This window comes from Geotrypetes seraphini, chromosome 1 (genome assembly GCF_902459505.1).
Source record: "Geotrypetes seraphini chromosome 1, aGeoSer1.1, whole genome shotgun sequence".
In the NCBI taxonomy this organism is placed as follows: domain Eukaryota; kingdom Metazoa; phylum Chordata; class Amphibia; order Gymnophiona; family Dermophiidae; genus Geotrypetes; species Geotrypetes seraphini.
The window spans coordinates 263,029,276-263,052,041 of record NC_047084.1 but is presented as its reverse complement, the minus strand read 5'-3'; the positions used below and the strand labels follow the sequence as shown (position 1 = coordinate 263,052,041).

Below are 22,766 nucleotides of genomic sequence, written 5' to 3'. Positions count from 1 at the left end.
TTACAATTTCTATGTATCCTGTTACATGAAACATCTTGTACAGAAACTACCTTCTTTTATTTATTTATTTATTTATTTATTTATTTATTTATTTATTTATTCTGTCCTCCCAAAGGAGCCTAGAACGGGTTACAAAGGTACATTCATAGTATAGATAGGACAAAATTAAGTGAAAAACATATTTGGCAGACATAGCTTAGAAGAATTTGCAGCATTCATAGAAGATATTACATGACATAGCATCGTTTTAGAGCAGCATTTACTGTACTAACAGAACATAACATAAAGGTACTAAAGCTTTAGTGTTGTAAGAGAGTACATGATTGGTGATCGGCAGTTAAGTTCTCATGAATAGCGTTGGTCATTAAGGAACTGGATTACATTAGGGATTTCTATTCCGCCATTCCTTGCAGTTCAAGGCGGATTACAAAAGAATTATAAAGGAAGTATTACAAGAATATCTTACCAAAAAAGAGATTTGGACATTTTCAAAGAGAGTAAGAAATGAGTTTGGTTATTTGTTTAAGATTATTGGCTTTAGTGAGAGGTGGTGTTTGAAACTTGCGGTGTTTCTTTTTGAAGAGGAAGGTTTTTACGGCCTTCCTAAAATTCCATAGACTTTCTAGTGATCTAATGGACGTGGGGGAAGATGTGCCAAAATCTGGGTATAAACTGTGAATAAGAGTGTTTGCGGGCTGTTTCAGTTATGAGTGAGCAGCCAGGTGGTAACATAAGAACATAAGAAATGCCTCCACCGAATCAGCCCATTGGTCCATCCAGTTCGGTGACCCGCACACGCAGAGGCCAATCCAGGTGTTCCCTGTTTACGTCCTAGGTGTTCCCTGATGAAGACACTGTTTTCCCGTATCCCTCAATGTGATTTGCAAGCAGGTGTGCGTCCAACTTGCACTTGAATCCCATAATGGAGATTTCCGTCACCACCTCCTCCGGGAGAGCATTCCAAGCGTCCACCACTCGCTGTGTAAAACAGAACTTTCTGACATTAGTCCTGGGCTTGTCGCCCCTCAATTTTAGTCTATGGCCTCTCGTCCGAGTCACATTTGACAACGTCAATAATGATGCTTCTTGTTCTATTATGTCAAAACCTTTTAGTAGTTTGAAAGTCTCTATCATATCCCCTCGCAGCCTTCTCTTCTCGAGGGTGAACAATCCTAGTTTTACGAGGCGTTCTTTGTAGCTCAAATTCTCAATATCTTTTACTAGCTTCGTGGCTCGCCTCTGCACCCTCTCCAGCAGAGTTATATCCTTCTTTAGGTAAGGAGACCAGTGTTGGACACAGTACTTCAGGTGTGGTCTGACCATTGCTCTGTAAAGAGGCATGATGACTTCTGCCGATCTACTTGTAATACCCTTTTTTATCATGCCCAACATCCTGTTTGCTTTCTTTGCCGCCGCTGCGCATTGTGCTGATGGCTTCAGGGTCCTGTCTATCAGTACCCCCAGGTCCTTTTCTTGTTCGCTTTTGCCCAATGTCACACCTAACATTATATAATCATGTTCCTTGTTTTTCGTACCCAGATGCATCACTTTGCATTTGTCTACATTAAACTTCATCTGCCACTTTTCTGCCCATTTTTCTAGCTGGTTCAGATCTCTCTGGAGTTCTTCAATGTCCTTATGTGATCCAACTGGTCGACATAGTTTCGTGTCATCTGCGAACTTGATTATATTACTCGTGGTTTCCTCTTCCAAGTTTCAAGTTTCAAGTTTCAAGTTTCAAGTTTATTAGGATTTTATATACCGCCTATCAAGGTTATCTAAGCGGTTTTTACAATCAGGTACTCAAGCATTTTCCCTATCTGTCCCGGTGGGCTTACAATCTGTCTAACGTACCTGGGGCTATGGAGGATTAAGTGACTTGCCCAGGATCACAAGGAGCAGCACGGGGTTTGAACCCACAACCCCAGGGTGCCGAGGCTGTAGCTCCAACCACTGTGCCACACACTCCTCCAGGTCATTTATGAATATATTGAATAATATGGGCCCAAGAACTGAGCCTTGGGGCACACTGCTTGTCACATTTTCCCAGTCCAAGAACTTTCCATTTATGCTTACCCTCTGCAATCTGTTCCCCAGCCAATTTGCTATCCATTGTAGTATGTCCCCTTCAATCCCATGGCTTTGTAGTTTCCTCAGAAACCTAGCGTGTGGAACCTTGTCGAACGCCTTCTGGAAATCCAAATATATTATATCCACCGGGTCTCCGCTATCAATTTGTTTGTTCACCTTCTCAAAAAATTGAAGTAAATTCGTCAGCCATGACTTCCCCTTCCTGAAGCCGTGTTGACTAGCTCTCATCAGGTCATGATTCTCCAGGTGTTGCACTATGCTATCCTTGATTATTGCTTCAACCATCTTCCCAGGAACAGACGTAAGACTCACAGGTCTATAGTTGCCCGGTTCCCCTCTCGATCCTTTTTTGAAGATTGGAATGACATTTGCTATCTTCCAGTCGTCTGGTATTTTTCCGGTTCTAATTGACAAGTTGGCTAGGGTTTGTAAAAGCTCTCCGATTTCCATCTTAAGTTCCTTTAGTACTCTTGGGTGAATTCCATCCGGTCCAGGGGACTTGTCACTTTTTAGCCTATCGATTTGATAGTATATCATGTCCAAGTCCACATCCACTGTAATGAGGCTATCCTCAATTTCTCCCCTGAATGCCTTCCCTGGTTCGGGCATTGTTGTAGTGTCCTCCTCGGTAAAGACAGATGCGAAGAATGAATTTAACCTATCCGCAATTTGTTTGTCTTCCTTGATGCACCCTTTTATTCCTTGGTCATCGAGAGGGCCCACTGCCTCCTTTGCTGGTTTTTTCCCTTTTATGTATCTAAAAAAGGGCTTGAAGTTTTTGGTGTCTTGCGCTATTTTTTCCTCATAGGCCTTTTTGGCGTCTCTTACCGCCTTATGACACTTCTTCTGATCGACCTTATGATTGTTCCAGGCTTCCGTTGTTCCTTCTCGTTTCCATTTTTTAAATGAGTTCCTCTTTTCCCTTACCGCTTCCTTCACCCCTTTATTTAGCCAAGCTGGTTCTCCTTTGTTCTTATTTTTCCTTCCTTTGGATATCTGCGGAATGTAGAGAATCTGTGCTTCAATGATGGTATTCTTTAGTAGGGACCATACTTGGTCAACCGTTTTGATTTTGGCTGTCATTTTCTTGAGTCGTTTTTTTACCATGGCTCTCATGCTATCATAGTTCCCTTTTTTGAAGTTAAAAGTTGTGGTTTGGGTCCTGGTTCGCTTCCCCTTCCCGATGCCAATTTTAAATTTGATCATGTTGTGATCACTCGTCCCCAGCGGGACCGAGACTTCCACATCTGTTGTCCTTCCAGTTATGCCATTTAGGACTAAGTCCAAAGTTGCGGTTTCTCTTGTCGGTTCTCCCACCAATTGTTCCAGGAAGCAGTCTCCTATTGTTTCCAGGAACTTTGTTTCCCTGCCGCAATTTGAGGTTCCTATGTTCCAGTTTATCCCCGGAAAGTTGAAGTCTCCAATGATCGTTACGTTTCCTGTTCTACATTCATGGTTGATTTCCTCCATCATTGCTGTGTCTGCTTCTTCCGTTTGTGCTGGGGGTCGATAGTAGAGGCCAATTTTTGCGTCTGCTCCGCTCTGTCCTGGAATCTTTATCCAGAGGGACTCTAGTTTTTCTTTTCCTTCCGTCTTCCCTTCTCTAATGGACTCGACTCCTTCATGGACATACAGGGCAATACCACCCCCTTTTTGCCCCATTCTATCTCTTTTGTATAGTTTGTATCCCTGAAGTACTGTGTCCCATTCATTTTCTTCATTCCACCAAGTTTCGGTTATTCCAATGATATCTAGTTCTTCTTGTCTTGCTAGTGCTTCTAGTTCCCCCATTTTGTTTGATAAGCTTCTGGCATTCGTGTACATACATTTGAGATCCCTTTGTGTTGTCTTCTTTGACTTTCCAGTCTTTATAACTCTTTTTGTTTCTTTTTGCGCTCTTTCTCTGTCACTTTCAATTTCTGCATGATCTTCCCGTTTATTTGAGCCGTCTCTCTGCTTGAGATCTCAGTGATCTGTTTGGGATGTAAATTTGTGGTTTTGATGTCATGTAGTTCGGTATCATCTTGTGGAAGGTCTTGAAGGCTAGGACCAAGCCTTTAAAGGTGCAGCATTTTTGGATAGGTAACCAATGCATGGATGTTAGTGCTGGTATGACGTGGTCTCAGAAGCTCAGGTTTTTCAGGAGTTGGATGGCTGTGTTTTTGCACACTTTGGAGGTGGGAAAGGGTTTTTGCAGGTAAGCCCACTAGTAGTGCATTGCAATAATCTAAGCGGAATAACACAAATGCATGCAGTAGTTGGGCAAACTCGTTTTTTGAAAAGTAAGCAAAGATGCACTTCAGTTGATGGAGGTAGTAGAAGGATGAAGACACTAAGTTGGATATGTGATCTGAGAGTGATAAATTTGAGCCAAGGTTCACTCCTATTCTGTGGATGTTATCTTTGGAGAAGGATAGGCGGGGATATGTGCAGGTGTCTTTGTGTATACAGAGGAGTTCGATCTTTGAGGCATTAAGTTGTAGTTTATTTGCGGTCATCCAGTTCTTTCGGTTAGGCAGCTATGGAGTTTTTTGATTTGTGCGTCTCGATGTTTGCCTAGGGGAAGGTAGAGCTGTATATCGTTTGCAAATGAGTGGATTTTAATTTGGTATTTCTCCTGTGATTTCGAGTACTGTTTTGACATAAAGGTTGAAGAGGAGTGGGGATAACAATGCACCTTGGGGAACTCTGTAGTGGAGTGGTTTTGGTTATGATATGGAGTATCCTAATAGTACTTTCTGCAATCTTTTGTTAAAGAAGGAGGACAGCCAGGCTAGTGTGATATGATGGATCCCGATAGAATGTAGTCTGGATAGAAGAGGCGAGTGATCAATAGTATTGATAAATATATTCCTGCATAACATCTTCAGGAATTTCACAACATCTTTCGCACTTTCCTAAACCAGAACATATTTGGTGAGCTCTGCTTATGATCCCTTTTAGTTATCTTCTAGAGCTTCAGCTATGTCAGTGGCGATGAGATGCCTGGCATGGTTGAAAGTCTCAGATATGGACATCAACCTTCAAGATAGATTAGCTAATATTCCCTGTTTGGGGAAAGAACTTTTTGGTGATTCCATTGAGGTGGCCACATAAAAACTGACTGTGAAAAGAATTGGAATGCTTTGGTTAAAACCAAGTCTAAGCCTCCCTTGGCTTCTCAGTCATCTAAACCACCTTCTTCATACCAGAGACATTTTTCTACCAAACCTACTGTCTCTTGTCCGCCTCAGCAGAAGACGCAAAAGCAACAGTGACCTCAATCAACAGCTCCTCAAAAACCTACTCAGTCTTTTTGACGGGCTCATGGAGAACATAGCTGCTGTTCTCTCTCTCAGGCTCTCCCTCAGCCAATCATATGTCAGCTCCAATTATACCATCCATGTTGGGCATTGATAACAACATACCTTTGGGCTCTTATAGTCATTCAGGAGAGTTACTCTTTTCATTTCATCACTACACCTCCTGAGCATCCTCCAAGAGAGTCTTATTTAAATCTTTAGCAAATGTCCCTTCTTCTTCGGGAGATAGAATCTCTACTTCTTCTGAATGCCATAGAGACTGTCCCTCCTGCTCAAAAGAATCTGGGTTTTTACTCAAGGTATTTTCTTATCTAATCTAGTCTTCAGTTTATATTCCGTGTCATCTCCCAACGGAGCTTGACTCGGTTCACATGTAATTAAGACTAAAATGCATAAGAAAGGGAGCATAGAAGATAAAAAAAGCTGGAGTATCATCAGTTCTTTGATACTATAGTTAAGCCATTTAAGTTTTGTGTAAACAGCAGAGTTTTCAGGGCTTTACAAAATTGTTGTAGCTGGCTTATCTGTCCAATTTTAGACCTTGGGGGCCTGAACAAATTCTTAGTAAAGAAAAAGTTTTTCATATTATCCTTGGCAACTCTTCTCTTAGATCAGAATGATTGGCTATGCTCTCTGGATCTAAAAGAAGCTTATACCCACATTACAATTCATCCTGCCCATAGGAAATTCCTCAGTAGCTCGGAGTATTCACCAAGTGCCTGGTAGTAGTGGGTAGTAGCTTTATAAGGGCTCAAGGTCTTCAGGTTTTTCCTTATGTCGACAATTGGCTAATAAAAGAAGCCACTCCTCAAGGGGTGCTCTCAGCAACACAGTCAACAATCCTATTGCTTCAGCAGTTGAGGTTCGAAGTCAGCTTTCCGAAATCTCAACTTCAACCCTCTCAAACTCTAAAATTCATAGGAGCCCTGCTCGACACTATTCAACTCAGGGTGTTTCTCCCTCAAGCAAAGACAAGACAATTTGATTCAGCTTTGCAACCAGGTTTATCACCTTCCCTTCATCTTGGCTAGGTGGATGATGGTACTAGTGGGCCACATGGCATCTGCGGTCCATGTTTATCCCCTTTGTGAGACTTCATCTTGGGTCTCTAGCATCTCAATGGTCTCAAGCTCTCAACCCACTCTCACAGGAGATTACAGTTACATCTTAACTTCATCAATCTTGCAGTAGTGGATAAACTCTTCAAATCTTTCCAGAGAGTTTTTGATTCAAATCCCTCCACATCAGGCAGTTCTGACCACAGACTCATCCGAGTATGCTTGGGGAGCTCATCTGGATGGTCTTCATACACAGGGTCACTGGTCCGCCCAAGAGCAACAATTCCACATCAATCTGTTGGAACTCGGGGCCATTCACAATGCTCTCAAGACTTTCCAGCATATTATAGCCAATCAAGTCTTCCTAATACACATAGACAATCAGGTGGCAATGTATTACATAAACAAGCAAGGTGGAGCAGGTTCTCTCCTTTGTCAAGAGGCCAAAGAGGCCGAGAAGATTTGGCACTGGGCTATTGCTCACAACATATTCCTCAAAGCGATCTATATTCAGGGAGAGAATTCTCTCGCTGACAAACTTAGCAGATTTCTCCAGCCGCACGAGTGGACGCTCAACTCCACAGTTTTGCATCTTATATTCTTTATTTGAGGGACTCCTCAGATAGACCTATTTACATCCTCCCACAATCACAAGCTGCCTCAGTTCTGCTCCATACAATACTCTTCGCCATGTCAAGAGGCAGATACTTTTCTTCTGGATTGGGCGCACAAATTCCTTTGTGTTTCCACCAATTCCTCTCTTAAGACGCTCACTCGAGGAACGCAGAGAGAGGGGAGACATGATTGAGACGTTCAAATACCTCACGGGCCGTATCGAGGTAGAAGAAATCTTCTTTTTCAAAGGTCCGACGGCGACAAGAGGACATCCATGGAAAATCAGGGGCGGGAAATTGCACGGCGACACCAGGAAATACTTTTTCACCGAAAGAGTGGTGATCGCTGGAATAGACTTCCACTTCAGGTGATCGAGGCAAGCAGCGTGCCTAATTTTAAGAAGAAATGGGATCGTCACGTGGGATCTCTGCACAGAGATAAATAGGGGAGGGTCATTAGGGTGGGCAGACTAGATGGGCCGCGGCCCTTATCTGCCGTCTTTTTCTATGTTTCTATGTTTAGTGAAGCACAAACGAAAATCGGCCATTATGATCCTCATAGCCCCTTGGTGGCCCAGACAACCATGGTTCTCCCTTCTACTTCAGTTCAATCTCAAGGAACCAGTACCCCTGCAGATCTTTCCAGCTCTTCTCATACAGAGTCAAGGATCTCTTATACATCCCAATCTCTAGTTCTTGCACCTGACAGCTTGGTACCTCTCGGGATGACCTCAGCTGACACTGATCTTTCTGATCCTGTCCGGCTCATTTTGGATGCATCCAGAAAACCAACAGAAGTGGACACAGAGAAATAGGCAACAGAAGTGGACACAGTTTTCTACTTGGTGTACTCTTCATCATCATGATGCTTCATCCTTCTCTATATCTTCAGTATTGGATTATCTTCTCCATTTATCCAACTCAGGTTAGAGTTCATCTTAGTGCTATCAATGCTTTTCATGGACCAGTCAACGGTAAACCTCTGATTGCTCATCCTCTTGTTTCCAGATTCATGATAGAACTGTTCAATGTCAGTCCACCTCTCATACCGCCTCCAGTGGTTGGGATCTTAATATTGTTCTCTCTAGACTCATGAAGCCTCCTTTTGAATCAATGTCTTCAGCTCATCTCAAATATCTCACTTGGAAAGTAGTATTTCTCATCTCTATTACTTCTGCTCGTTGAGTGATCGAGCTTCAAGTGCTGGTGGTGGGACCCGCCTTTTACAGTTTTCCACCACGACAAAGTAGTGCTTCGCACACATCCAAAGTTCCACCCAAAGATAGTCACTGAATTTCATCTCAATCAATCAATTGTGCTTCCAGTGTTCTTTCCCAAGCCTTCATACTTTGGACTGCAAATGAGCCTAGGCTTATTACTTACAGTGAATTCAGTCAAATAGAACATCTCCTCAACTGTTCATCTCCTTTGATCCTAACAGGTTGGGATAGCCTGTATCCAAGAGAACTATTTCCAGATGGTCCTCGACCTGGCAGCTGGGCTTCAACTCTAAGAAATGTAAGGTTATGCACCTCGGTAGCGGTAATCCTTGCAGAACTAACACCTTGAATGGAGAAACTTTAACTAGGACTTCAGCAGAACGAGATTTAGGAGTAATCATCAGTGCAGACATGAAAACTGCCAATCAAGTAGAGAAGGCTTCATCTAAGGCAAGGCAGATGATAGGATGTATCAATAGAAGTTTCGTCAGCAGGAAGCCTGAAGTCATAATGCCATTGTACAGAACCATGGTGAGACCTCATCTGGAATACTGTGTACAATTTTAGAGGCCACATTACCGTAAAGATGTTCTCCGAGTCGAATCGGTTCAGCAGATGGCCACCAGGATGATCTTGGGCCTCAAGGGTCTCTCGTATGAAGAGAGACTAAACAAATTGCAGCTTTACACTCTAGAGCAGGGGTGTCAAAGTCCCTCCTCGAGGGCCGGAATCCAGTCGGGTTTTCTGGATTTCCCCAATGAATATGCATTGAAAGCAGTGCATGCAAATAGATCTTATGCAGATTCATTGGGGAAATCCTGAAAACCCGACTGGATTCTGGCCCTCGAGGACCGACTTTGACACCTGTGCTCTAGAGGAACATAGGGAGAGAGGAGACATGATTGAGACATTTAAATACATCACAGGATGTATCGAGGTGGAAAATGATATCTTCTTTCTCAAAGGACCCTTGGCCACAAGAGGGCATCCGCTCAAACTCAGGGGCGGGAAATTTCATGGCGACATCAGGAAGTATTTCTTCTCAGAAAGAGTGGTTGACTGTTGGAATAAGCTTCCAGTGCAGGTGATTGAGGCCAGCAGCGTGCTGGACTTTAAGAATAAATGGGATGCCTATGTGGGATCCCTACGAGGGTCAATCTGAAGAATTGGTCACTAGGTATAGACCTAAAAGGATGGGTCAGTAGAGTGGGCAGACTTGATGGACTATAGCCCTTTTCTGCCGTCATCTTTCTATGTTTCTGTATGGTTCTGTTATGCTCAGGCTGGGTTGCAACTCAGGAGTATTGTAACACCACACAAAGTCCAAGTTATGGCAGCTTCAGTTGCTTTCTTACGTTCTACTCCTATTGATGAGATCTGTAAAGCTGCTACTTGGTCACTTCGACCAAGTAGTATTGCAGAATTTATTTTCTTAATGACCAACACTCCTTTGATCCCATTCTAGTAAGCTAGGGAGTCCCACATGTGAGAATATGCTGCCTGCTTGTCCTGGGATAAAGTACAGTTACTTACTGTAACAGGTGTTATCCAGGGATAGCAGGCAAATATTCTCACAACCCACCCACCTCCCCTGGTTGGCTTCTTAGCTTCCTTACCGAACTGAGGAACAACAAGCCTACGTTGGGCAGGAAGTCACTCGTGCATGCGTGGTGTGGGCAGTTCACAAAGTTTCTGAAAACTTAAAGTGGAAATGCACTTTAAAAGCTGTCCGTACCTGGGTTCCGTGGATGACATCATCCATATGTGAGAATATCTGCCTGCTGTCCCTGGATAATATGTGTTATGGTAAGTAACTGCTTTATGGCTCTTTGGCTTTTTGAGCAGGGGGTAGATTTGGATAATCTAGATCTCTTGCATGGGCCTAACTTGGCCTAATTGTTTTCCCTTTGTGCTGTGAATGTTGCGCAGTTCTCTATTTAGAGAGAGTCCGCTCGATATTTAGTGCTATTTAGCCAGCCAAGAACAGCTCCCGGTTAGTTAAATAACATTTGACTGGCTGACAATATTCAGGGAGAGATAGCTGGCTATCTCCACTGAATATTAGCCATTGGCGGCTAAACGTAGCTGGCTATGTTGCACAATAACCATGGATTTAAGCGCTGACAGGCCAAGTTCAGCAGCCAAATCGGGTTGAGCAAATAACAGATCTATTTGTGGCCAACCAAAAATAAACTGTATATTCAGTGCTGGTCACCGGAAATGGCCCGGCATTGAATATCTGAGGTCAGCACTGATTTAGAGAGTTAGCTGGTCTGCCTCCCCTGGTCTGAATGTCGGCCCTATAGAAACAAAGGTTACTAAGGAGGTGATTATTGTTGACTACAGAGACTAACAACTCACTGAATCTTTCTAGAATGGTGCTTCTCGAAGCCTTCGAGCTGCTCTTTGGAGGTTTGCTGAGCTTGCTCATCTTGTTCGTCCTCAAAAATGCAGGTAATGTATGCTAGAGATTAACAATCTTAAGACAACTAAAAATAGCTTGAAAAAATATATGGTCAGAGGATGTGTTTGGTCATTTTTACCTTTGTTAGAGAAAAATTAAACTGGCTATTTCTCTCGTTAGCTCTTCTATCTTAACTGAAATAGGACTCTATTAGATGTGGTACTGTGTCCCTTTGTTTTCTAGGTATCTATTCTCATTGTTAACCCCTACCAACTTCTATCTAGCCCAACCATCGCACTGATACTGTGGATTCTTCTGGCTCTCTGTACATATGTACCCTTGAGACATTTTGCCCTCCAGGGCAGTGCTTCATAAACTTTGTCACAAGTGTGACTTGAGAGTCACAACTTAGACTTCAAGTGACTTCAGATTTTGATTAGAACAAAATAGTAGGCGCCTCCTTTCTTTCCCTAACCCATTCATTTCTTCCCACATACTTAAAGTAAAGACATAGAGGTAGCAACAGTTTGTAGTGGTATCTCGGAGTAAGTGCTCCAGACCCAGGCTCTCTGCATTTATTCCTATGTATCTCTTTGGTGTTGCATGCATCTGTTACGTGCTTTACAAGTATATGATAACCTTGTACATGTGCTCAACGCTAAATGTATAGTTATAAACAGCGAAGTTACAGTCTTCATGCAGGATATAGTCTTCAGAAGCCTCAGTGCTAACTAGTTTCACACGAGCCACTCTGCCTGTGATTCACCTAAATCTTCATAGGCTTCAAATATTGTTTAGTTAAATACTCATAAAACACATATTTTTGGGAAAAAAAATCTTTCACAATAATTCATATCCAAAAAGATACTTAGCTTGAGAAAGTGTATTTATTATTAGAGACTTGGGCCACAGAGCCTTACATGGACCATATTTTTGCGCATGCTGTATCAAAGGCTCCAAACATTCTAAAAACCACAGACTCATCCGAGTATGCTTGGGGAGCTCATCTGGATGGTCTTCATACGCAGGGTCACTGGTCCGCCCAAGAGCAACAATTCCACATCAATCTGTGGAATCACATCAATCTGTGGAATCAATCTGTGGAATCCACATCAATACTCATAAAACACATATTTTTGGGAAAAAAAATCTTTCACAATAATTCATATCCAAAAAGATACTTAGCTTGAGAAAGTGTATTTATTATTAGAGACTTGGGCCACAGAGCCTTACATGGACCATATTTTTGCGCATGCTGTATCAAAGGCTCCAAACATTCTAAAAACCACAGACTCATCCGAGTATGCTTGGGGAGCTCATCTGGATGGTCTTCATACACAGGGTCACTGGTCCGCCCAAGAGCAACAATTCCACATCAATCTGTTGGAACTCGGGGCCATTCACAATGCTTTCAAGACTTTCCAGCATATTATAGCCAATCAAGTCTTCCTAATACACATAGACAATCAGGTGGCAATGTTTTACATAAACAAGCAAGGCGGAGCAGGTTCTCTCCTTTGTCAAGAGGCCAAAGAGGCCGAGAAGATTTGGCACTGGGCTATTGCTCACAACATATTCCTCAAAGCGATCTATATTCAGGGAGAGAATTCTCTCGCTGACAAACTTAGCAGATTTCTCCAGCCGCACGAGTGGACGCTCAACTCCACAGTTTTGCATCAGATATTCTTTATTTGAGGGACTCCTCAGATAGACCTATTTACATCCTCCCACAATCACAAGCTGCCTCAGTTCTGCTCCATACAATACTCTTCGCCATGTCAAGAGGCAGATGCTTTTCTTCTGGATTGGGCGCACAAATTCCTTTGTGTTTCCACCAATTCCTCTCTTAAGACGCTCACTCGAGGAACGCAGAGAGAGGGGAGACATTATCGAGACGTTCAAATACCTCACGGGCCGTATCGAGGTAGAAGAAATCTTTTTTTTTTACGTTATATACATAGCAATTCAAATATGCTGCAACCAAAATAAAAAAAATGTAAAAAGAATAGAGCAAAACTCTCTTCTTTGAAAGCATACACACTATAGACAACTAACTCAAAATACCTAATAAATCCCATACTCAAGGTCAAATGTTATAAGGACCTAGTTCGTCTTCAGACAGGCCCCAGTCTCAGACTATGAATGCAACCAGATCTCCTTTCTCAGGGACAAGTGGTCATAGAAGATCTGGATCGCTTTGCTCTTATGGCATGATTTTTGAGTACGAGGCATTAGCACATAAGGGATACTCAGAAGTAATAATTACTACTCTGCTCAGACTTCGCTCTGAAAAGCCAGCAATAGTCTTGGCCTATATTAAGGCTTGAGAAACTTTCCAACACTGGTTGTGTCCAGGAAAAGGAGGAACCTTTCTATGCTCTGGTCTCTGTGGTATTAGCCTTTCTCCAGGCTGGCCTTGGTAAGGACTTTCAGTGGCTTCCTTTAGAGTCCAAGTTGTGGGACTCTTGTTTTAGGGCTTGAGAATGCAGATCTATGCTGGTGTCTCAAATGGACATATGCAATGCTCCTTTTAGGAAACTGGCTCTCAGGCTCCCAGTAAATGTTTGTTTGGCATTCTTGCACTATTTGGATTGTTCATTGTTTAACATGTTTTTATCCATTCCCTTCTTGCGATCTTACATGATTTTGTAGGGTCTCAGCCAGGCTCCATACGAGCCACTAAAGGAAGTCTCCTTGATGGATCAGACACTCAAAACAGTTTTTATGGTGGTCATTACCTCAGCAAGGTCTGGAATTTACAGGCTTTTTCTTGCAGAGAGCTTTTCCTTAAATTTACTGAAGCTAGAGTCTCTTTGTTCACCGTTTCTTCTTTCTGCTGAAAGTGATTTTGGTGTTCCATATCAATCAGGACATCAAATTGCTAGTGTTCAAAGAAAAAGGACCGGATTCTGAAGAAGTTGGATGTTTAAAAGGGTGCTGGCTGAAGGTTTCTACGGAGGTTCACAGCCAAAACAATCTAGGCATTGTTTCTAAGAGGACAATCTCTTTTTAAATGATGAGGATAAAAACTATTGTAATGTAATAATGTATTCCTTGCAATAGATTCACGATGTACAGTGGTCTGTATGGAAGAACCAACTCTGTAAAGATTGTAGCTACCACCTGAGCCACTAAGCAGGTTTCAACAGTGCCCCTAGTGGCTACAGCAAAAATCGATCTGGGTGTGTGACTCAGAATGAAGTCAACCCTGCAGGGACTGAAATACTATATATAACCCCCACCCCCAAACTTCCAACAGCAATGGTTCTAAAAAAAATATATATAGTTTTAATAGTCAGAATGTGCCAAGTCAAAATGAAATGTAATTTCCAAAAAACAAACTTAAGAGGAAAATCCTGTGTAGTGCTCAGGATTTCTCCACACAATTCATTCAACTCCCAAAACTTTACTTTTTCACTCAAACAGTTTCTTTTCCAAAATTCTTTCCCCAGCCTGCGCAATGCAGGTCCCAGGTAAGTCCAGCTCCTTAGCTGTAGCATTCCAAGCATTCAAACTGCCCAAACACAAGAGCCTCCAGCTAACTCAGCACTGCTGGGACCAGGAGAATTGCCTCAAGTTTTGCAGAGCATACCTCCAATCAATCCTCCACAATAGTCTTCTTTCATTTCTCAGCAGACCGAACTCCTTCAACAAGAGCTCTTGGCTCTTCTGCAACTCAATGCCATCAAACCAGTATCCCTTCTGCAGAGAGACCAGGAGTTCTATCTATTCCAAATACTTCCTCATACCGAAAAAAGACTGGAGGTCTATATCCAATTCTAGATCTCTGTGCCCTCAACAGGTATTTGAGGAAGGAGAAATTCTGGATGCTCTCTCTGGGTACCCTATTTCCACTCTTGAAGAAGGATGATTGGCCTCCCAGACTTATTGCAGGCCTCTGCTGGGCCGTCTGGCTCTGCACCCTGTCCCCCTTCTCTGCCCTGTCCATTGTACCTCCTCTGCCGCTGGAATCCCTGATGGTCCAGAGGTATAGCAGGCAGGAGCAAGCTTTCTGCACTCCTGTCCCGCTGCTAACCTGGTCAGTCGCTTCTACGAGTTCCGGTTTCAGCCACTGAGCAGTATCGAGCAGGAGTGTGCTTTGGCGCTGCTGCTCACTGTTGAGTGGCTTTGTTGAATGGCTCCTGCAAATTCTCATGAGAATTCATGAGAATTCATTCATGAGAATTCATGAGAGCCATTCAGGAAGTCACTTAGTGCTGAGCAGCAGCGCCAAAGCATGCTCCTGCTCAGTATTGCTCAGTGGCTGAAGCCAGAACTCAGGGCAACCACTGACCGGGTTAGCAGTGGGGCAGGAGTGTGGAAAGCTTGCGCCTGCCTGCTACACCTCTGGACCACCAGGGATTCCAGCGGCAGAGGAGGTACTATGGACAGGGCAGGGAGGGGGGACAGGGTGGAGAGCCTGATAGAGGAGGGAGGGAAGGGGTGTGTGCGCAGTGCCTGGCAGGGAAGGAGCTGGGTGCAGAGCTTGACAGAGGAGGGAGGGAAGGGGGCTGGATGCAGTACCTGGCAGGGCACTTGAATATTAAGCCACCCGACTTACATTCGAGTCAACCATTTTTCCTTCTTTTTTGGAAGAAAAATGGGTGACTCGACTTATATTCGAGTATATCCAGTAATTAGCACAGTGTAGTGACAGAGTGGTGAAAGTGTATTTTTGTCACTTCATAGTGAAGTGAATTATCACTATTGCACTATGTTTATACTATTTCTCAAGATTTTTTTTCAGTTCAGTTTAGACATCCATGTTTTATTCTTCTGTTCCTAAGTTAGCTTGTGAAACAATGAGACTCCATTCTTCTGGAGTCTCTTACATTATATCAACATCCTTGGACACTTAGCATAACGATGAGAACATTTTTGGGCCAGATTCTATATAGGATGCCTACATTAGACATTGCTAGATGCACTAATCAAGGATGCCAACAATGCAAAACGTCAGAATCTGCATGGAACCTTTTTTAAAATTGGTGTGGTAATTAACCACACTAATTTTCAGCCAATCAAAGAAAATATATTAAACTAGTGTTTAAGCCCATTACATTAATGGGTGCTAGAATAGATGTTAGCCATTAATCAGTCAACAGGGATCACTATTAGACTAATAGAGTTTCTTTTTTTGGTATGCATTCTCGATACAGGTAGGGTTACAATATTTGTGAAGATAAAAAAAGAGGACACAACCCCATTCCCACCTATACCCTGACCCTGGCCCCACCCATGCCCCACCTCTACCATACCCAGACCCTGACTCCCACTGATCCCAGTCCCACCACCTCACCTTTCACAATTTCCTTAGTCCTCTGTACCCTTTTGGCCCTCATTGATCCTCCACTGCATTTATCACCCTTTCAGTCCCAACTCCATCCCTATCTATCCTTCCTTCCCTTGCCTCCAAGGCCATTCTTCCTGTCCCTATATTCCACCCCCACTCAGCTTCTCTTACTTTTTTACTCTTTCTCTTGTACTCCACCCCAGGACTAATTTCTCTCTTGTCTCTCCCCTGCCCCTCCCCACAGTACTGCAGCTCTCCCCCTCCCCATTCCATTTTAACCCTTTTCACCCAACCGCACCCAAACACCAGACCCACCTACCTCCTCCCCGGTCACTGCACTGAATCTTTGGGCAGGCTGGCAGAGGCTTGCCCCAAAAGCTGCATCTCTGTAAACCCAGCTTCACCTGTACCCTGATCCTGACCCCACCCATGCCCCGCCGCTACCATCCCCGGACCTTGCCTCTTATCCCTATCTATCCTTCCTTCATTTAACTCCAAGGCCATTCTTCCTGTCCCTATATTCCACCCCCTCCCAGCTTCTCTGCCTTTTTTACCTTTTCTCTTGTACCCGGCACCAATTCAGACCCCCCCCCATGGTATCCTTAGACCACTCTCTCCAGCTCCTGACTCCTCCACCTATCTCCTCCCCGGCCACTGCACTGAATCTTTGGGCAGGCTGGCAGTGGTTTGCCCCAAAAGCTGCATCTCTGTAACCCCGTCCCCACCTATAGCCTGACCCTGACCCCACCCATGCCCTGCCTCTACCATGCCCGGATCCTGCCTCCCTCTTATCCCAGTCTCACCACCTCACCTTTCACTATTTCCTTAGACCTCTGTACCCTTATCGTGCGCTGAGACGCTTCCCTGCTCGGCGGTTCTATTGTACTGCGCATGCAGAGGCATGGAGGCAGGAAGTTTCAATCCTGGTGCGCATGCGCTAACTAAGGGTTTTATTATTATAGATTACCACATGGAATTCTTAGAACGCCTAGCAACGCCTAATGACATCTACCTGAAAAGTATGCATGGTTAGGAGCAGAGAATAAGCATAGTAAACTTAGGTGGTGTTAGGCGTACGAGACAGGCGCCTGTACATTAGGCCAGATAAATAAAACCCATGCATATGAGCCATGGAGCTCTGGAGGGTGATAGGAATTGAGGTACTGAAACTTTTTCGAAAGTAGCAACGAGGAAGTGTTGAGTGTGGATGTTTCATTAACTGTGTTGAGTGTGGATGTTTCATTTTGACATTTCCAGATCAGGATGTGCCATGCTGTGTCTAAGCATGAAATTAGATTTGTAATGGGTAATAATATTCTGGTTCTTGTTGGGGAGCATCATGACACTCCATGCACTGATTGTCTTCAAATCTAATAATTTTAGAACAGAGTAAAACTCTTGTGATGTACAGCTGTGGGCTTCATTTCTTCTTAGGTTGGGAGAAAACGATTGATTTTCATGAAGGGTCCTGACTTCTGTACCTCAGTAGGAACAGATAACTGAGGAGAAAGGAGAATAAGCAGTTTAGAGTAGGGATAAATAACTTGTCTCTCTTTTGTTAATAGTTTTGTGGGAGGTGGCAGAGAATTTCTTTAAGCAGCTGGCTACCTCTGTGCATATAGCTCTGGGGACCAGTGTCCAAAACTCTGTTTATACTGGTAAAGGGGGAATTTCAATTTCTCCTATTTACTCTCTTTTTACCTGATTGTATTCTTCTGGCCTGCCTCCTGTGCACATAACTGACCACAGTTTCCCTAGTATTCTAGTGGTGCAAAGTAGGAACATTCCCCCTTTGCTCCTGCTCACTAGCTTCTAGGGTTCTAAGTAATATCCATGACAACTTACAGTAGTCTGGTAGTGGTAGCACCATGCAAATACTACTAGGGGTATTAGGCACAAGCTTGAACCCCAGTTGCTAGTGGGGTGGGAACAGAGGAGGGTGTCACTCATGCCCTGCTCTAGTAGACTACTTTGTAAGCCCCTAGATGGGGGAGTTCAGTAGAGAGGGGTTGTGATGGTGGGGGGGGGGTTGTGGGGGAAGAACAGATCGTTTGGTTTGTTGCTGTTTAGGGTGAATCAGATTGGGGAGGGAAGAAGGAAGTTTGGTGTAGCAATAGTCTGTTTATTATTATTGTGCTGGGACTTAAAATTCCACGCCTCAGCAGGTAGTACAGATGGATACATGCTGTTTGTTGAGGCATGTGTTGTGGGCTCATGTAATAAAGGCAGAACAGATGCTAGCCATATCTCCTGTGTGTACTAAATTTACTTTGCAGTTACCTCATCTTAAGTTTCGTACTTAAGGTGCAGTAAGCACAAAAACGTATCACAGTTTAGTAAGCATATTTCATAATGTAGTAGAGAATATAAACTGAGGAGCACTACAAACATACTGTGTGTGAAATAAAAGATACTCTGGCCTGTTCCATCCTTGCCACGTACCATTATGCTATAATAAGGAATGTGCTTGTATTGGATAACTTTTGAATTGATCTCTCTTAGCTGACTTGGTAATTTATTTCAATAGGCCGTACCTTGTGAATTTGCTACCTTGCCTGACCCGAATATGCAAACGACATGAAGAATCGGTACAAGAGACCTTGGCTGCTGCTATACCAAAAATAATGGCTGCTTTTGGCAATTTTGCAAATGACAATGAAATCAAGGTACTGGTGAAACATTTAAATGTAATTCAGGAAACTGCATTTTTTAGCATATCACCTTAAAATGACCACTGAAAAAATCAGCCCTCTTACATGAGTGTAATTCACTTTTATCTGTAACAACAGTAAAACAATGTATTCCAATTCAGGATGACTTTTATTCATGAAAACAAAGTTAGTGACTGACTCAGTAGCTGTCTAATTCATCATCATCATTATTATTATTATTATTTTTTTTAATGATGGACAGCATTTCAGTATTCTGTTTTCCCAAAGGATGGACAAAAAGATGTGCTTGTGCTTTTCAAGACACCCAAGGCAGGAGCTAATATAGTTTTGAACATCATTTTTCTTCAGGAGATATAAAAAAAAATCAGCATACATTAATGAAATACATTTTCTTTTTGCTGTGTTTCCTTATTTTGCATTCTCCTTTTCCCTTTGAAACATGGAGGGGTGTGGGGAATACCGTGTTTGTTTTTTAATTTTTTTTATACAGGGTTCTAATTTCTAGGAGCAGTTTTAGGTCATCTCACCATGGACATGGCCTATAGCACAAAGGGAAGATTAAGAACATAAGTGTTGCCATACTGGGACAGACTGAAGGTCCATCAAGTCCAGTATCCTGTTTTCAGCAGTGGCCAATTCAGATCACAAGTACCTGGCAAGATCCCAAAAGAAGAAAACCAGATTTTATGCTTCTTTTCCTAGAAATAGACTTGGGAAAATCCACTGCTTATCTTAATAATGACTTATAGACTTTTTTTTTTTTTTAGGAAATTATCCTAACCTTTTTAAAACCCTGTAATTCCAGAGTTTAATTAACATTCCCCTAGTCCTAGTATTTTTGGAAAGCAGTTTTTGTCTACCCTTTCCACTGCACTCAGTATTTTATTGACATATCATATGTCCCTTCACCTGTCTCTTCTCCAACTGAGAAGCCCTAGCTGCTTTAGCCTTTCCTCATAGGGAAGTCGTTGCAACCCCTTTATCATTTTTGCCACCCTTCTCTATATCTTTTTTGAGATGCTGTGATCAGAATTGCACACAGTATTCAAGGTGCAATCGCACCATAGAGCAATACAAAGGAATTATAACATTCTTCATTTTGTTTCCCATTTCTTTTCTATTAATTTTAATAATTCCAAAAGGTTATTTCTTAACTGCCTTCAATGTGTGATACTTAGAACCTTTTCATTGGCAGTAAGTCATTAATGTGGAACCTTGCATCATGTAGCTATAGTTCAGATTTCTCTTTCCTACATGTATCACTTTGTACTTGCTCACATTAAACGCCATCTGCCATTTTGATGCCCAGTCTCTGTCTCACAAGGACCTCTTGCAATTTTTCACAATCCTCTTGCAACTTAACTTTGAACATCTTTGTTACATCAACAAATTTAAATATCTCATTATTTATTACCATATCTAGATCATTGTTAGGATTGTTCAAAATTAGTAGTTCCAGCATAGACCCTTGGGGAATCCCACTGTCTACTGAGATTTATTATTATGGTTATGATTTGTTTACTTCCAATTTTACAATTTTAAAATCTTTTATTGAGATTTTTATAATTACAAACAGAAGTACATTATACTGTAAGTATGGTACAGCCAGAAACAAATGCAAGCAGGGAGCAACAAGCATCCATGTACAATGAGTGAATGAGAAAAATTATATGAAGCCATAAGAATAAACTATTAAGTTCAATAGGAGACTCATTAGAATTATACATAACTAGTCTTATAGCCTGTTACATTAACGGGTGCTAGAATATATGTGTCTGTCTTTATTTCTTTATCTCTCTCTCTCTCTCTCCTTCTGTATTTCTGTCTTTCTTTTTCCTCGGCTGTCCACCCATTCTCCCTTTCTTTTATCTTCCCTGTGTCCACCACCACCCCTTCACTGCTCCCCTTATCCAGCAGAAGCCCTTCTCCCTTTTTTTAATCTTTCCCCTATCCAGCAGCACCTCTTTCCTGTCCCCCTGTCCAGCAGTAGGCCTCCCTTCCTTTTTCTCCTCCCCGTCTCTTCCCCTGTCCATCACCACCTCTTTCCTGCTCCCCCGTCCAGCAGTAGGCCTCCCTTCCTTTTTCTACCCCCCCGTCTCTTCCCCTGTCCAGCAGCACCCCTTACCTCGCGTCTGCCCTCTGCCGACAGCCGCTGCGGCCTGCAGCCGCCGACAGCCGCCATGGCCTGCAGTCACCGACAGCCGCCGCGGTCTGCAGACGCTGACAGCTGCGGCGGCCTGCAGATGCCAACAGCTGCTGCGCCGCCCAAAGCCGACATCCGCCTTGGGAGAGAGAAATGCGTGGAAGTGCGCATGCACACTCCTACCTGCGGGGACCTACACCGCATGGAAAACGGGAGCATGCAGGTAAGAGTGCGCATGCGCGGCTTAGGCTTTTATTATATTAGATGTAGTCAGCATGAGATGCTGGGAAAGAAAGGAATAAAGTTAATGGTTGCTATTATTGGATCAGTTGGAACATATATAGACTGTCCCTGCTCAGAAGAGCTTATAATCTAATTAGGACAGACAAATGTGACAAATAAGGGTTGAGGAGTTTCTTGCAAAGAGAATGATAGGATGGACATAGGTATTTTACGGTGAGTTGGAGTTAGGAGTTGAAAGCAGCCTCGAAAAAGTGGGTTTTAACTTGGATTTGAATACTGCTAGAGACAGAGCTTGACAAATGCAAAGTGATGCATATTGGGAAGAATAATCCAAATCACAGTTATCAGATGCTAGAGTCTGCCTCGGGGGTTAGCGCCCAAACTAAACTAAACTAAACCTTAGGTTTGTATACCGCACCATCTTCTTGGTCGTGGAGCTCGGCACGGTTTACAGGAATTGTAATGAGAAAGGAACTCCAAGGAAAGGGCTAGATGAAGATCGGAGGAAAGAAGAATGTTAGAGGGCTAGGATGTCAGATGAGGAGGGAGTGTTAGATTTTTGAGAAAAGCTAGGTTTTCAGATGTTTACGGAAGGGTTGGAGAGCACTCAGGTTCCGAAGAGGGGAGGTAAGGTTGTTCCAGAGCACGGTGAATCTGAAGGGGAGGGAAGTCCCCAGTAAAAGGATCTGAGTTACATTGTAGACAGTGCGATGAAACCTCACAAAAGCTCCAACCTCTAGCATAATAACGCCAATGATTGGCATTATTATGCTAGAGGTTGGAGCTTTTGTCAACTAAGAAGATTTCTTCTGTGATATGTCTCCAACTTGGATTTAACTGGATGTTTCAGCTCCTGAAGAAGTTTGTGAAACGGAGTTCTGTCAAGCTGAGACAATCATTTGTTGGGATTCAGATAAGTCTAATGAATGGACTGTGATCTGTGACTATTGTGTGTTGGGACTTATTTAAGAATTTCCTTTTAGACTTTTTTGCACTTTAGCACTTAACACTTTTGGTATTTTTAAAAATCATTTATTTTAAGGGTGGGGCTTTTTGAGCTGTTTTTTTTGGCCCTCTATTTTGCTCTTAAGGCCTCTCACTGAGTGTTTATTTACCTTAATTATTTATCATTATAGAGACCGAATGATGTATGGGCAGGACTTATTAAGATTTTCTAAACCTGGTGCTGGTCACCTATGAGTTAATGTATTAAACTTAAGCCCGTACTGAGGTACTCATGGGTTGTTTTTTTCTTTTCAATGTATTTTATTAAGTTTTCAAAAAAAATAACACCAAACAGCAACATAGTGTATAACAAGAAGCAATGAATACAATAGTTCAGCCCAGTTCCTCGCCCGTTCCTGTCTTCCTTCCCCCCCCAACAACAACAGAAATCACAAACTGCAATAGAAATATTCCAGTCCAGTGTGTCTCATACCAGTGGAGATCATACATTAAGTAAATGGCTGCGAGGTCTGAGTGTCAATGTATTCCAAAATGGCTCCCAACGAGTACAATACTCTTGCCCCTACATTGAGTCCAGTGAGGAATGGTACAGATGTTCCATGGAGGCTTGTTGTAACAAGGATCTTAATATCCACATTAATAAGAGAAATTGGGTGATAAGAGTCAATATTGGCCTCTGGTTTCCCCGGTTTAGGGATTAAAGTGATATGGGCGTGATTCGCTCCCATGGGGAACCCACCCTCTGCCAGGGCCGCCGTGT

The 22,766-nt window shown here is 42.9% G+C and overlaps 1 protein-coding gene across 6 annotated transcripts in view; it reads left to right on the top strand.

The window, feature by feature from the left end:
• Positions 1–22,766, top strand: part of HTT (huntingtin) — an 831,912-nt gene that overhangs the window by 58,478 nt on the left and 750,668 nt on the right. For all 6 annotated transcript variants that reach the window (XM_033950363.1, XM_033950354.1, XM_033950401.1 and 3 more), the window contains exons 5-6: positions 10,660–10,739; positions 18,510–18,648. In XM_033950363.1, coding sequence (XP_033806254.1) covers positions 10,660–10,739; positions 18,510–18,648 — 219 coding nt within the window. The remainder of the gene's footprint in view (positions 1–10,659; positions 10,740–18,509; positions 18,649–22,766) is intronic.